The sequence below is a fragment of the Mycothermus thermophilus genome, assembly GCF_041956435.1.
Source record: "Mycothermus thermophilus strain CBS 625.91 unplaced genomic scaffold VTJ04scaffold_4, whole genome shotgun sequence".
NCBI classification, from domain to species: domain Eukaryota; kingdom Fungi; phylum Ascomycota; class Sordariomycetes; order Sordariales; family Chaetomiaceae; genus Mycothermus; species Mycothermus thermophilus.
The window spans coordinates 2,211,884-2,227,294 of record NW_027191430.1 but is presented as its reverse complement, the minus strand read 5'-3'; the positions used below and the strand labels follow the sequence as shown (position 1 = coordinate 2,227,294).

General features: G+C 57.3%; 5 protein-coding genes across 5 annotated transcripts; 4 read left to right on the top strand and 1 right to left on the bottom strand.

The window, feature by feature from the left end:
• Positions 1-191: 191 nt before the first annotated feature.
• Positions 192-1,930, top strand: VTJ04DRAFT_6557 (uncharacterized protein; the record flags this gene model as incomplete). The annotated part of the gene is made up of 3 exons (XM_069364789.1): positions 192-539; positions 614-1,075; positions 1,139-1,930. The coding sequence occupies 3 exons, from the start codon at positions 192-194 to the stop codon at positions 1,928-1,930; spliced, it is 1,602 nt and encodes a 533-aa protein (XP_069218581.1).
• Positions 1,931-2,231: 301 nt separating this feature from the next.
• Positions 2,232-3,787, bottom strand: VTJ04DRAFT_6556 (uncharacterized protein; the record flags this gene model as incomplete). Its single annotated transcript, XM_069364788.1, has 2 exons — positions 2,232-3,636; positions 3,705-3,787. The coding sequence occupies 2 exons, from the start codon at positions 3,785-3,787 to the stop codon at positions 2,232-2,234; spliced, it is 1,488 nt and encodes a 495-aa protein (XP_069218580.1).
• Positions 3,788-4,371: 584 nt separating this feature from the next.
• VTJ04DRAFT_6555 (uncharacterized protein) lies at positions 4,372-5,499 on the top strand (the record flags this gene model as incomplete). The annotated part of the gene is made up of 1 exon (XM_069364787.1): positions 4,372-5,499. The coding sequence occupies one exon, from the start codon at positions 4,372-4,374 to the stop codon at positions 5,497-5,499; it is 1,128 nt and encodes a 375-aa protein (XP_069218579.1).
• Positions 5,500-6,056: 557 nt separating this feature from the next.
• Positions 6,057-7,081, top strand: VTJ04DRAFT_6554 (uncharacterized protein; the record flags this gene model as incomplete). Its single annotated transcript, XM_069364786.1, has 2 exons — positions 6,057-6,612; positions 6,735-7,081. 2 exons carry the CDS (start codon positions 6,057-6,059, stop codon positions 7,079-7,081), a joined length of 903 nt encoding a protein of 300 aa, XP_069218578.1.
• Positions 7,082-11,141: 4,060 nt separating this feature from the next.
• Positions 11,142-13,782, top strand: VTJ04DRAFT_6553 (uncharacterized protein; the record flags this gene model as incomplete). The annotated part of the gene is made up of 3 exons (XM_069364785.1): positions 11,142-11,470; positions 11,658-12,453; positions 12,511-13,782. 3 exons carry the CDS (start codon positions 11,142-11,144, stop codon positions 13,780-13,782), a joined length of 2,397 nt encoding a protein of 798 aa, XP_069218577.1.
• Between the last annotated feature and the right edge of the window lie 1,629 nt (positions 13,783-15,411).

Sequence of the window (15,411 nt, the reverse complement as noted above, 5' to 3'; positions counted from 1 at the left end):
CTGGTCAGCCGCAGCAAACAGATTCGTTTCGTTCTCAAACCGCAACCACGGATCGCATGTCGACCTCGTGAGTTCGTGCCGACTGTGGTCCGACCTACACAGTAGTTCCTGATAAATCCTGTCCATCGCCCCCCGCGCGACAACTCCACGACATCACTACCACCACCGCCTTGCGCATCGCAACCGCCTCAATGGCCGGCGACGCGCGCCCGTGGCAACCTCTCGGGGAAGGAGGGGCGCACGAAAAGGAGAAATCCCAGCGCCGAAGTAGCAGCAGCGACATCGCCGCCGCCGAGACGGTCGACAACGTCGCCATCAAGATGGATACAATCGCGTCGGCGCGGCGACCCGGCGCCACGGAACCAGGGCTAGGAACTACTGCATATGCCGTCGGCGGTGCGGCGGCGGCAGCGGCACGGGACGACGAAGCCGCCGCGGGTGCGACGACGGACCAACAACAACCGCAGTACCGGACCTACAAGCGGCGTTGGTTTGGATTATTGCAGCTGACGCTGTTGAACATCATTGTCAGCTGGGACGTAAGTGCAACCAACAGACCTTACACCGCAGCGCGCATCATCCCGCTTACCCTTCGACTAACCAAAACCAATAGTGGCTCACCTTCGCTCCCGTCGCCAGCCATGCGGCAGCCTACTTCAACACCAGCGAGACCGTCATCAACTGGCTGAGCACAGCCTTTATGTTCTCCTTCACCTTCGCAACCCCCGCCGTTATTTACCTGCTCCATCTCGGGCCCAAACCCTCCATCGCGACCTCGGCCGGGCTGGTGCTGGTCGGCAACTGGATCCGCTATGCCGGCTCGCATTCCACCTCCGGAGGCAAGGTTGGGGTCGTCATGTTCGGCCAGATCCTCACCGGGTTTGCGCAAGCGTTGGTCCTCCCCGCTCCGGCTAGGTACTCGGACCTGTGGTTCACCCATCGCGGGCGCGTGGCGGCGACGGCGTTGAGTAGTTTGGCCAACCCGCTTGGTGGTGCGCTGGGGCAGTTAATCGTTCCCTTCTGGGTGAACGAGCCTAGCGACGTGCCTCGTATGGTTCTTTACATGTCAATCATCGTACGTTACCCTGCTCCTGATCAACCTCCCTACCAAACCCCAAACTAACATATCCTTACCCAGTCCTCCGTCTGCTCCATCCCCGCCTTCTTCATCCCCTCCGCCCCTCCCACCCCGGCCGGCCCCTCATCCGCCACCCCCAAACTCACCCTCCGCGAATCCGCCTCCGCCCTAATGCGGCACCTCGAGTTCTACCTCCTCCTGACCCCCTTCGCCGTCTACGTCGGGCTCTTCAACTCCCTCTCCTCCCTGCTCAACCAAATCCTCCTCCCCTACGCATTCACCGACGAAGAGGCCGGCATCGCCGGCGCCCTGCTCATCGCCGTCGGCCTCGTCGCCGCCGCCGTCAGCAGCCCCGTCATCGACCGCACCAAATCCTTCCTCCTCGCCGTGCGCGTCGCGGTCCCCCTCATCGCGGCCAGCTATTTAGCGTTTGTCTGGATGCCCGCCACCCGCTCCGTCGCGGGCCCCTACGCCGTCATGGCCCTCCTCGGCGCGGCTAGCTTCTCCCTCGTCCCCGTCGCCGTTGAGTACTTGGTGGAATTGACGCACCCGGTAAGCCCCGCCGTGACGGCCGTGCTGGCCTGGAGCGCGGGGCAGTTGCTTGGCGGCGTGTTTATTGTCATTTGCGGCGAGCTCAAGGCGACGGGGCCCGAGGCGGATCCGCCGGGGAATATGCACTCGGCGCTCGTGTTTCACGCGGTGCTGGCGCTGGTGGCGGCGGTGCCGCCGCTTTGTTTGGGGCTGTTTGGGAGGGGGGATAAGATCAAGTTGAGGAGGGTGGTGGCGGATGAGGCGGGGAGTGCGAGCGGGATCAGTAGTGTTGTTGAAGAGGAGGAGGGGAAGGGGAAATGATACCCAAGGGATGATGATGACAATGCCTTGTTGGAGAAGGTTTGGATGTTTGCGTTGGATTATGTGATTTGCCTTAATTCTTGTTCGATGATTTTGGCATGCATGAATAGTTTCTAATGATGGGGACCTGGATCATGAGGTAGGTGTGCCTGTCGAGGGGCCATGAATATTAATGCGATTAATAAATTGTGTACTGATTCCAACCGCCACCCCCCATGATCGAGCATTACCATTAAAGATACCAACTGCTCTCCAAGCTCTATTCAAAATCCATCCTCTCCTCAACGTTCGAGTCTCAAAACTACGCCCGGGCCGGCACCCCGGCCTTCTCCGCCGCCTCGGCTCTCTCCTCCCACCTCTCCCTCAACTCCTCCATCCTTTTCCAACACACAACCCCCAACTCCTCAAACTCCACCAACCTCGCCTCCGTCACATCCTTTGCTCCGGGCCTCCTCCCGCTCAACTTCTGCCTTTCCTCACCCTTGGCTGAGCCAAGATCCTCCACCTTCCCTTCCCACCCCCACCCGTCCACCTCGGTCTTCTTGACGCGGCAATTCCCCCAGACATCGGTGCTGCTCCCCCACTTGACGCGTTCCGCTTTCGCGGCGTCGAGCCACTCCTGCTCCTGCAGGGCTACCCAGACGGGGGCGCAGGCGCCGTTGTAGGCGGTGATGGGGTGCCAGGGGGAGCCGAGCCAGCGGACGATGAGGAGGAGGAGCTTGTACGCGAACCAGAAGAGGGTGGTGAGCGGGAAGAGGGTGGTTTGGACGACGCCCGGGTGGACGAGGTAGATTTTTGGCGGGGTCGGGGTCGCTGTGTCAGAAGAGGAGGCTGTTGTGGAGCTGGCTGAGTCGGGGAGGGGGAGGCCGAGATAGCGCTGGACGTAAGGGCGGGTGGAAGGGAGGGTGGAGGTCAGCGCGAGGATGTCGGTCAGGCGCTTGGTGGACTCGTAGGCCTCTTCCGTCTTGACGCCCTCGAAGTCGTCGAGGGAGAGGTTGTGCCAGACACCTTCGACGCTGGATTCCCAGATGATGCGTCCCGGAGGGAGTGAGGTGGAGGAGGAGGGTTGGCGGGAGAGGAGAGGGACGAGGTGCCGCGCGAAGACATAGTGCCCGAACACGTTGGCGCAAAACACCTCGCCGATGCGCGGGTTGCTGGACTCGCCTTTGGAGCCGTGGATCGGGTCAACCAACAGGCCCGTCATGCCGCCCTTGAAGGTTGGCCAGGTGGTCATGTTGATGAGCCCCGCGGTGAACATGTTGTGGAACAGCTTGCCCCATTTGAGGCCGTACCATCCGCCAATGCCGGCATTGAAGATTACGGAATCCAGGCGGGGGATGCGCACCTCGCCGAGGTTGTCGAAGTGGGCCTCATCGTCGGGGTTGCTGTTGGGGAAGGCCTGAATGGTCCCTGAGATCAGCTGGCGGGCGGCAGCGCGGATGGACAGGAGGTTGCAGAGGTCGAGCTGGATGCTGAGGATGTGGACGCGGTGAGTGGTATCGCGGGGGTCGTATTTGGGCCCGCCGCGGTTTCGGAGGGCGGGAGACTTGTCGGCGAACTCTCTAGTGTGCTTGCGGAGGGCATCGACGGTCTCGCGAGACTTCTTGACGCTGCGGGTGGTGGGGATGATGACGAGATGGGAGGTCAGAGAGCGTGTGGTCAGGTACTCGTCGATGAGACGTGCGCAGATGCCGAAGCCAATACCACTGGGGACGGAGAGATATAGGTTAGAAAAGAGTTGGACAAGAATTTCACACGTCTGTCTACTACGTACCTGTTGGCACCCGTCACAAGGACAAACATTGTGTCCTCGGGCGGAACCTTGTCCCAGGGACAGGCGGGATTGGGCCCCTTCATCATGGGTGTTTGGTGTTGTGTGATGATTGTGACGGTGGTGGTTGTTTGGGGTAGCAAAGTTTGGTCGGAATATTGCTGTAGTGTTTGCCTTGGAGGACGGGAGTTGTTGGAGATGACTTGAAATATTTTAGTGTCCTACTGGACAGATCCGAGTTGACGTGGCTGGCTGAAGGACTATTCGGTCTATAGGCGGATTGGTTGACGCTGGTAGTATATTACTCCGTATAACTCCAATAACCTCGAGGCAGCACAGGCTGTCAGCACAGCAGCATCATCATCGACCTGGTGCACCAACAGCTCTCCCGTGCAGCTGAGGCTGGATGTCGGATGTTGGGTTCGGATCAGGTGAAAGTCAATTGACTTCAACTTTTGGCGGTCCCTGAATATCCATTGGGTAAAGGTGGGTCCGAGTACCACCCCTTTCCCGTTCGGGACCTGAGCCAAGGCTGCACGGCCCCACTCTTCCCGCTCCCCTGTCCCGATGGTTGTCCAATGACGAAATGGGAGTCTTTGTCATCAGGACGCATCCAGCTTACTCTCATTCACTGCATCTCACTCATCGCGATGCAGCTCTCGCTCCAAAAATGACCTCCAGAGTCATTATTTTTACTGGTGCTCCAGAGAATAGCGACATTGACTGGAACACGGTCAAGTTACTCTCCGAGTTTCAAGAACCAATTGCTCGATTTGCCGGGAGAAACTCGCAGAAGCAGAAGCTTGCTCCATCGTCCACGGCCGCATCCACTGCTGCCTCAACTGCAGGAGCTTCAAGTGCTCCGTCATCTGTCCCCAACCTCGCCGCCTGGAGATCCGTTCCGCTGCAGACAGCAAAGATAACGTCCAACTTCTCACAATCCTACGTCTACAACGCATTCAATGGACCCAATGACTTCCTCACCACTGCCTCCTTGTCTTTCACCTCCGACCTCGAAAGCAAAGATGCCACAACCAGTGTGGTCCTATCACAGTTCTACCAACACTCCATGTCCGTTCACGAGCGCCTCCATTCCTCCCAGCTGATGTCCCAATCGATCGACCAAACTACTTCGTTTATCAGCGATGTTACCACCTCCTTCATCAGCACCGACCCCTCCAGCCAGCAGCTGCCCGGTTCTATCAAGGAGCCCGTGCAATTCCCGGGCAGCGAAGTGATCCACGATCTTAAAGACATCCCGTCAGCCGCGTATCTGACCAAAATCGAGCCTCAAACTTTAACATGCCACCTCATTGTCGGCATCATCTCCATCTCCAAGCCTCGCGCCGTCCAAACTCGCTGGGGCCAAAAGCACCTCGTCGAGCTCCTTGTCGGTGACGAAACCAAGGCGGGATTCTCCATCACCTACTGGCTGCCTCGCGACACTATCGAGAAAAGCCCTCTCGCGGGGATGCGGCCCCAGGATATTGTCCTCCTGCAGAACGTCGCCTTGAGTGTCTTTGCCAACAAGGTCTATGGCTCGAGTTTGAGGAGGGATCCCATCAATTTTTATTTGCTTTACCGCACGAGACTGGATTCGAGCGACCGAGGCGGGTATTACTCCATGGCGGATTTGTCGGCCCCAGGACCTACCCACGCCCAGATTGAGAAGACCAGGAGGGTGAGAGATTGGGTCTTCGACTTTGTAGGGTCGGGACCCCGAAGTAAGGGCAGGCAAGACACCAGGCCGCGATGGGACATGCCACCGGAGGACGACACCCAGTTGGTAACGGGGTGATCGAGAACTCGACCCTGAGGGATGTTCAAGGATGATTCTTGAGACGGTGGTTTTTTAACCCCTGGTCCGAGTTTATCAGGATTTGAACTCCTCGCGTATTTCCGTCGTCAGGCCGGCCAAACACCTACGAAATGCACCAACAACACGAACCAATGGATCAACTACCAAGAACCGGCGCCAAAGACTTCGGTCCCAATCTTTGACGACCTTTCACAGAATACCTTTACCAGTACCCCGGCGCCTCAAACGCATGCTCCAACGGCAAGGGCCTGATGACGTTCCACCACTCCCGTTTACACAAGGAAACCAGTCACATGACTCCCCGCAGCAGCCCAATTCCCACACATCCCCAACCCAACACTATGTACTCCCCAACCAAACCCGGAGATTTTTAACCTACCCTTAGCTTCCGCTCCCATCACAACCTCAGCACGTGTCAGTTACCCAGTCACCCAAGTCACCCAGCCAGCAAGCAATACATTCTCAGCGACCTCCTCCCACAGCATCCTCTCCTGCATCATTACATCACCAGTTCACCATCACCACTGCCACTCACCATGCCCTCCTCCTCCAAACCACCACCCTTCATCTTCATCCGCCCGCGCCCCTCCGACGCAGCCCGCATCGCCGCCATCCACCTCGCCGCCATGGACTCCAACCCGCTGCTGCACGCGCAATTCCCCACGCGTGAGGCGCTGGTCGGGTTGGAGCGATTCCTGGAGCGGAACGTGGCCGAGGTAATCCGGGAAGGCAAGGAGGGGATATTATTAGTTGCAACGGAACCTAGGCTCCGGGTCCGGGGAAACGCGAGGGATGGGGAAGAAGGGGGAGAGGGAGATGGTGAGGGGGAAGGAGGGGAGATAGTGGCGTTTGCGAGGTGGGAGGTTTTCTCTCCTTCTTCTTCTACTTCTTCTCTTGAGGCGAAGAAGAAGGGGGATATGAAAGGGGAGGGGGATGGGGAGGGGGAGGGGGAGGAGAAGCGCAAGATTGAGGAGGATGATGAGTTGCTGCGGATAGAGGGGTGTAGGAGGGAGTTTTTGGTCGGGTACGCTTCCCTTGCGAAGGAGGCGAGGGAGAGGCATTGGGGGTTACGCAGGGGGAAGGGGTTTTATAGTACGTTTTGTTCTTTTCTTCCATCCAACCATCACCTACCTTCATCTATCTACTCCTACCCATCTACCACCCACGATCCACGTAGATCTTTCTCTCTAACTTACCTCTCAACCCTCCCAAAGACATAACCTTCATCTGCACCCACCCCGACCACGCCCGCCGCGGCGCCGGCACGCGGCTCACAAAACACATTCTCGACCTCGCCGCCGCCGACGGCCTGCCCGTCTACCTCGAGAGCACTGACGTGGCGGTGCCTGTGTACGAGAGGCTCGGATTCCGCGTGCTGGGCGGGTTTGAGATGCGGATACCGCGCCGCCGACACAGGGAGGGGCGAACTGACACGGAACTGGAGGAGAAGGGGGAGGAAAAGGGCGGAGGGGATGATGTTGATAAGGAGGAGGGGGAGGAGGAGGAGGTGTATAGGGAAACGTGTATGGTTTGGTATCCGCCTGGGTATCAAGAGGATTGAGTTGAGGGTCGAGATTTGTGTGAAGGTGGTGAGTCTGGGGATGGATGTTGGTGGGAGTTTGGTTATCTTATCTCTTACACCTGAGCTGACGTCCGGGGGGTATGTCTGTGCCATGATGTGGCTTGAATGTGCATCGGGAAATATCAAATTCGATTTACTCATAAATTCAGCCTTGGATGATTGCATTCCCGCCAGTGAATGTGAGCAGCACCCATTGGATGAGACGCATTTTCATCCAAAGTGCTCTACAAGGTCTTCTCGGGACAACAACAACTCTCACAGTTGCCAATGGCAGAGAAACAACATCTCGACTCATCGATCAAAGAAAATGCAGATTCCCAGAGTAGGACAGACATTCTCATGATGCCTGGCTGCCTTGCTGTGCCACGCTGGACAAAGTCACGAGACAAGCAAAGTGTGTGAGTGTTCCGGGCTTGTGTGACATGTGCTCTGTTTCCATGTCTGGAATCTGTCTGTGCTTTTTGAAACAGTGGCGGGAGAGAGATTCGGGCCGCCGCGGATGTCATCTCTGTTTTTTTGGTGGTTGATTCGATCCATGATGTGAGAGAGGCGTCTGGTCTGGCCTGCCAGATTGTGGGGTGAACTTCTAGACTTTCGGATATCCCCCACGTTTTTTGAGCCTTACGGAGCTGGATGTGCTGATGTTTGTACCTACGAGGTAGATACCTGGTGTATGTGTTCCCGAGGGTTGTGATAATGTCTTGCATTTTAGCTGCTTACGTGTGCCAAGTGTGTAACTCTTCATGGGAGGGAGGCACACACAAGAAGCGGTCAGTTACAGTTCATCATGAACTTCGTCCATCGAGGCAAAATTGTGGATTGTGGTCGGTCGGTGTACTGTGTATGTGTCTCGGCCGGCTCCACAATCCCCAGAGACAAGACCAACCAAGACGGAGCCGGGAGCCGGCACGGCAGCGGGCGGAAGCGAGGTCCTCTCGACGATAAAAATCCGGAGCGGCCTTGTTTCATGGGACCCGGTGGGATGCGCTGCTGCTGAAATTCCCCCAACCCAACGACAAATTTCCCATCCCGGCTTTTTGTGTTTTATCTCTCTCTGGCAGCGGAGACGGGAGACGAGACGTGTGTGCTTCCCATCGGCCATCGTGCATGACCCCACTCCCGCAGCGGCCCCGCGTCCCCGCCATGGGGGCTTGGCACACGACAAAACAGGGCCAACTCAACAGCATCGTGAGATGCAACTCGATCGAGAGGCAAATCCCAAGTCTCCATAGAGGCCGGTGTGGAAGTGTGGGAAATTAGCAACTGGTGGTTTTCGCCTCCTTTGTGACCCCCAACCCCTGACACACAGAACGGCTCCTCTCCTGAACTACCGGGTAAGGACCTGAGGAATCCTGATTCCGGCCTTGGTCGACACACACCCTAACTCGGATTGGAGGGGCAGCCATTACGTTAAAAGTATTCCCCGATTAGGGAGGGGGGCTGGGGGGTAGGAAGTTCCAGTTGATCCGGCCCGGCAAGCAGCCAAACAGCAGCAGCAGCAACAACAGCCATTGGGGGGCGTAGCATTTGATATCCGCCCGCCCCGTTCCCCATCGCCGGTGGCTTGGCTGTACGTAGCAATTGATCGCGCGGGCGGGTCTGTGAAGCGGTCCGGGGATTGTTGCACTGTGTTTGGTTGATGAGAAAGGCTTCGGAGATGAGAAGAAAGGGGCCTGCCTGGCAATTCCGTGGCCCATGGGAATTTGCGGAACGAAGCGGCCGAGAAAAGGAGGCTCGGCGGCGGCGGCAGCGGCAGCGGCAGCGGCAGCGACCAAACTCTGCGACGGCTGGCCGACGGGAGGATTGGATGTATGTGTGCCTGCCCCTCCATGCATGAGGTGGTGGTCACTGCGCCGCGCCGGAAGATGCGGCGTTATCGGCGGAGCGGTCTTGTCATTAGGAATTTCAACGTTAAATCAGGCCTCGCGATAAGATACGTAGATGTAGGTGATCCGGCATGTGTTATCGCCGTGCATGCAAATTCGCCTGCATCCCCGTCGCACCGTCGTACAGAGGCAGGCTTGTAATTGTGTAACCCCTTGTTTTCAACGACAGCCGCCGAAAAAAATACACGTTTCCCATCCAAACTGTAGAAACCGACAAGAAACTGGACGAGATGAGTGACCTGTTCCTGTGGTATTACTTGGCTGGGACAATCGCCGGAAAGGAGCCGAGATCAGGCTATTTGTGTCTCCCCTAGACGTGACACATGGAAAGACAAAGGCGACCTGGATCTCATGTTGAATGGGTGGTTCAGAGAAAGCGTTGACATCGAATCCATCTTTTGTCTCGCCATGCCGAGCCAGCGTGGGCGCATGCTTTATTTACCAGACCGGGTCGGGCTGGGACGAAATGGGGACGAAATGGGGCCGGGATGGGTCGGGATGGGTCAGGATGGGTCAAGATGGGTCAAGATGGGTCCGGGTACTGTAGGCGAGTCTGGGCAGCGTCTCCATTTTAACGTTATCTCTTGTCGATTCTGGGTCCAACAAGTCACTCCCAAGCTAGGTCCTTCCCGACTTGTGACTTGTCCATGTCGGTCTGCCTGGCACTTGGTTTTCTGGGCAGCAGCGTCCTCCGTTCAGCGGATCGCGCTCTCCCTCTCCCTCTCCACTTAACGGGCGGCATTGCATTGGAAGAAGCCCATGACTCGAGGATTGGCGGATTGGCATGAGGAGCATTGGGCCCTGAAGGCAGTGGAGGTTCTGATAACAAGTGCCATGGTCCCTCTTGACTTCAGATCTCTACCTTAGAATTTGACACTTACATCTGACATTTGCCAACTTGACCACAACAACAACCACCACCACCACTCATCTGGGATAATATTATGATTACTATCAGGACATCGCCCCGTACCGCTACTCACACTGGCACATACACCCCGTCCTTGTCGACGTAGCCGACGTCATTGTTTTTACCCTGATCTGCTGCAAATGACGCAGATAAGCTTGTCTTATCTCGTGCTAGTTTCCATCATCACATAGGTAGACCTGGGACCACCACCCCCCAATCTGCGACTCTCTGCGCCAATCTGCGGGCTGCCCGTTGTCGTTTCGGTCCGCCTCCACGAATAGACGCAACGCTACCTTGACTTTCAAGCTACACGCCAACCACGCCCCAATATACGGGGCCTGCATATCGCTGCCGCCACCTCCCACACCCATCCTTTTTCCTCCTTCAACACACACATCTAACTACCTTACTGGTCTCAACACTCCTGCTCCTCCTCTGTGCAACAATCTTACACAAGGACTCGCGGCGGCTAGGTAGTTCCAGACTTCCTGTCGTCACATCAAACCGCGGACTGTCTGTCGTCTGTTGCCACCGCCCGTGGTACATACATACTACTCCTACTACTACTCCAAGACATCATCATACTGCGACACATCCACAAACGTACACAGCTGAAGATAGCAACGGCGATAAGGCTCAACTACCGGGATCGCCGCCCGGGGTCTTGATACCGAAAAAAGAACAGCACCAGAACAACAAGCTCGCATCTCCCACACACGGGAGATCCCCTCGTCGCCTTGGCATCCCGGGGAAAGGGAAACTCTCCACGGGGAAAGACTGATCCGCTCGTGGGCTGGCAAACCAACGGCGAGACCCTGATCAGCCGTGGGAGTGGTCCTGCAGCTATCCTGGCTGAACCGACGACTCGGCGTCCTTGTCCTTATCAGCAGCGCCAGGCGCATCTGCCCATTGCCCATCCGCCCTGCCGGGGCCGTTATCTCCACGACACGGGCCTTCCAGAACCAGGCTCCCGGCCACGGTACGCCTCTGCCGAGACGTCTTGTCGAGGCATTGACACACACCCACCACGCTTCACCATAGGTACACCCGCACGCCTAGCTCCGCGGGCTAGCCCAGTCGCAACCGTGTGCGCGATTCAGGGCCTCCGAACCTTCTCGTGCGTCCCCTGGGACACAACCCGGCCCGTGGCTCGCGTCTGGCCATCTCCCGCCGGGTTACATCCTCCGGTGCCTTGACCACCACGCCGTAGCGCACTTTTGGTGAAAAGCCTCTTCCAGACATCATGTCTGCCCACTGCGCCGTCCCCCGGACGGCTCCTATAGCCATCGCTCCCAAACCTCCGCGCTTCCCACCGAGCCGCCAGAACAGCATACATCTGGACTCGTTCCGGAACGGCATCGACTCTCCCGACTCGGACTCGGTAAGCGCCTACTCGACTCCGCCCTGCGAGGCCTGCTCCAACCGCCGGATCGAATGCGTCATGGGCGAAGATGAGGAAAACAGCTGCGTCGCCTGCCTTGTGGCCGGCGCCGAGTGTTCCTTGGCCGATGCGCCTCCATCCCGGAAACGCAGGCTCAACGGTGACGTCGAGACCAACAGCAGCAAGAGAAGGTGAGCAGCAGCATCCCGGCCACGTACTACATGCTTATTAGTCCACCCCACGCCCCGCCTTATCGTCCCCTGGGCTGTACCTCCCGCAGCCCGCTCAGTTGTCTAGAGCTGGCCTATGCGGCACACACCCCGCCTTGCTCGGTGCTCCATGGAGAAAGGCCGTCTAACATGCCATTGGTTGCTGTAGTTCCCCCGGCCGGTCGGATATCAGAAGACGCCGGCACCAACAGCAGAGTCTCTCCGTCGCAACGGCCAGCAGCTCGCTGATAGAGGACATGGCCAACTTCGGCGGCCCGACCCTGCTGAAACGTACCCTCGGCCTCCAGGCCGACCGGTATAGTCAGTACATCGGACCCACCACCGATTTTGAGCCTTCCCTCATCAACCTTTCCAACTTCGATCCCCACGATGAGAGCCTCCTGGCGCGGGGCACCCTCCGGAGGGTGAGCGACCAGGACACCTTCCTTCTGCTGCCGGACTACCTCACGCCTGGTTACGAGCACATCACCAACGACTCGGACGAGATCGAGCGCATCGTCGCGCCCCACGGCCGCAAGCTGCTCGACCTGTACTTCTCCATCGTCCACCCCGCCTTCCCCATCCTTCAAAAGAATGTCTTCCTCGAGGCCTACGAGCGCTCGCACCGCGAGATCTCGCCGCCGCTCCTCGCCGCCGTGTACCTCCTAGCCATCAATTGGTGGGACTATTCCGACCAATTGGCCGGCCAGCCTCGGCCCAACATCCCCGACCTCGAGAGGCTGGTCCGCACCACCTTGGCCGATGCCCTGTTCCGGCCCAAGCTGTCGACGATCCAGGCCGGCCTGATCCTATCGCAACGGCCAGAGGGTGATCAATGGGCCCCTACCGCCCAGCTCGTCGCCATCGGACAGGAGCTCGGCCTTCATCTCGACTGCAGCCATTGGAAGATCCCACCATGGGAGCGCGGGCTCAGGAAACGTCTGGCCTGGGCGCTGTATATGCAGGTAAGATGCCTCACCATTGTTATCTCAGAATCTCAGTCACTCACCGTGTGCATGTAGGACAAATGGGGCGCTCTCGTCCATGGCCGGCCCTCGCACATATTTGCTTCCAACTGGGCCGTTCAACCCTTGGTTCCGAACGACTTCCCGGATGTGGAATGGGATGAGAACGATGCCGAGGAGCGGATGGAAATCGAGAAGGGGCGCGTCGTCTTTTGCCAGATGGTGAACCTTTCGCAGATACTCGCCGAGATCCTCGAGACCTTTTACACGCTGCAGGCCACCCAGACTGCCGATGCCGCGGGTCCCCAGGCGATACAGCTGATTCTCTCCCTCGCCAAGCCGATCCAGCTGAAGCTCAAGGAGTGGTACTCGGGTTTGCCGTCCATAGTGCGCATGGACTCAAGCATACAAAGCAGTTTGGCCCAGCCCGGCCGCCTCAACAGCATAGGCTACATGCACCTCGCCTACTTCGCCACCGAGATCACCCTCCACCGCCGCATCATCCGCTCCCTGGACACGTCCTCCCAAGCCTCTTGTTCGGCCTCGAGCTCGTCCCCGTCCCCATCGCCGGCCTCTCACAGCAACAGCTCGACAAACCACACAGGTTCCTCCGGCGGCGGCGTCGACCCGTACATCCAACACATCTGCCGCAGCGCCGCCAAGGCGCGCCTCATCTCGGCCATGGACTTCGTCAACCGCCTCACGCCAGCCCACCTCCGCGCCTTCTGGTACTTTGCCAGCAAAACCAACTTTGCGCTGATCGGCACCTTCGGCTCTCTCCTCTGGGCCACGTCCCCTGGAAAGGAGGAGGCGGAATGGTACCGCCGCCGACTGGGCGAGTATCGCTGGACCTTGTCGGTCAGCTCGAAGCCCGGCGAGGGTAAAGGGCTGACCGAGTTCGCCATGGGCATGCTGGACATCTCGACGGGGTTGTTGAAAAAACTCCCCGAGAAGCCGTCGCTGAGCAGGAGCAACAGCGCGGTGGATATGGATGCCGCGAGGAGGCAGAGCCTGCTGGCCCTGGGCGGCACCGGCCTGATGACGCCGCCCGTCGGTCCCGGTAGTGTCCCGAGAGGAGCCGCTGGGGGGTTCGGGATGAGCATGAGCGTCGGAAGCGGGCTGGGGAGCTTTGGCGGTGGTGGAGGAGGGTTCAGCATCGGCCCGGGCAGGGACGGGTTGTATGGAAGCGGGCTGAATAATCATCATAGTAGTAGCAGCAACGACGTCAGCGGGATGCAGAGCCCGGGAAGCGAGGAGGAGGAGAGTGATGAGGAGGAAGGATATGGCAATTTCTCGGCGACTGCGGGGATGGCGGGGTTGGGAGACTAAAAGAGGAGGAGTTAGCTAATGTAGCTGAAGAAAGGAGGTGGTGGTGGTTGGGAGGGAAGTGTTTTTTTTTTTTTTTTTTTTTTATGGTGGTTAGACTTGTCGTTGGGGCACGGAGATGATGGGATATGACGAGAGGGATATACGCTGCGAATGAACGGGCAGTCTGTCTGTCGTGGTTTTGGGAAAGGCCTGGCTGGAGGTTGGAGGTTTGTTTGGGTCATCGTTTTTTCCTTTGGTGGGTTTTTTTTTCAACTTGGGTAGGGGAGAAGAAAGAGGCGTTTTTGCAACGGGAAGAGGGGGGACGAAGATGGATTTCTTGTTTTGTTGTTTTTACAAGACTTGGGAGGTACCCGGATGGATGGATGGATGGATGGATGGAGGGGGGAAGGAAATCATGATGATATGTATGTATGTCAGTTATGTCCAGGGTAAGTTCTTGATGATGTTATATGTGTCATGCCGGACGGACGGAGGTTAAAGTAGTCATGCCATGCCCTGTGTCAATGACCCGGAAGATTTGTAGGTAGTGGGTAGGGATTTGGTAGAAGGAAATAGGTAACTAGGCGTTTGGGCCTCTTTTTATAAAACATATTTTTTTTTCTTCGGACGGAGGCCTTAGCGCTGCTAGTGGTAGGTAAAATAAATAGGTGATGTTCTGGTAGGTTGATGAGATCAGGTGGTTTGGCTTGGCTTGGTTTTGAGCCGGGATTGCGTGCTCAGCACGCAAGCGCTCGCGCTCGCGCTCGCTCGCTCGGCGAGAATCTTAAGTAGCTGCTCTGTGTTTTGTGTGACCTGCCTTGGCTGGTTATCCAGGGGATCACGGGATCCCAACAAACGTTGTGCAGGCTCTAGACTGGGCTGTTTTAGCCCTGCCCTGGGGATGGATCTCCGCGGAGGGACCTATGGGCGGGTTCTAAGTAAGAGAGGTGTGTCTGTGTACTGTGGTAAGTTGATCGCTTTGGAATTTCGTGCTTCTTTTTTTCCTTCCCCTGTGGTACATACTGCAGGGGAGGAGAATTATTATATTGATGATTGAGGTGGCCAGGTTTATATCCCAAGGCTGTATGTACATACGTACATAGGCTCGTAGTCTTCATGGCCGGTGGTGCTCAGGGAGCTAGCTAGCTACACGCCAAAGTCAAACATCACCCCTTCCTTCAGCAGCGCAACAAACTAGGTAGCGGCAGAGGAACAATATTACACAGGAACGCGGGTTGGTAGGTAGGGAGGGATATTAACAAGTGTAACCAGACCAACCAACTCTGCGTTTACGAATAGGTTCATTCATTCAGTCATCATCCACAGGTGCGACGACCCAAGTCATGGTATGGTGATATGATGATGGAATTGCGGTGGTATCTTCTTCGAAAAAAAAAAAACAGAACCCAACAGAGATACATACCTATCCCACAAACGACGTCTTCTAGACATGGCACAATCGAAGTCGAGGCCAGGCCACCTAAGCAAAGCTTCAGTCCAGTCCAGTCCAGTCCGTAGTAACATTTCCAGTTTCAGGCCCTTTACCTCTGTAGTTGGAGACAAACCCAACCGACCGCCCAAATCTACGTACCACCTCTAAAATGGAAGTCCATAACCGACCATCACCTAACCTTCCCTAACGCCCATCGG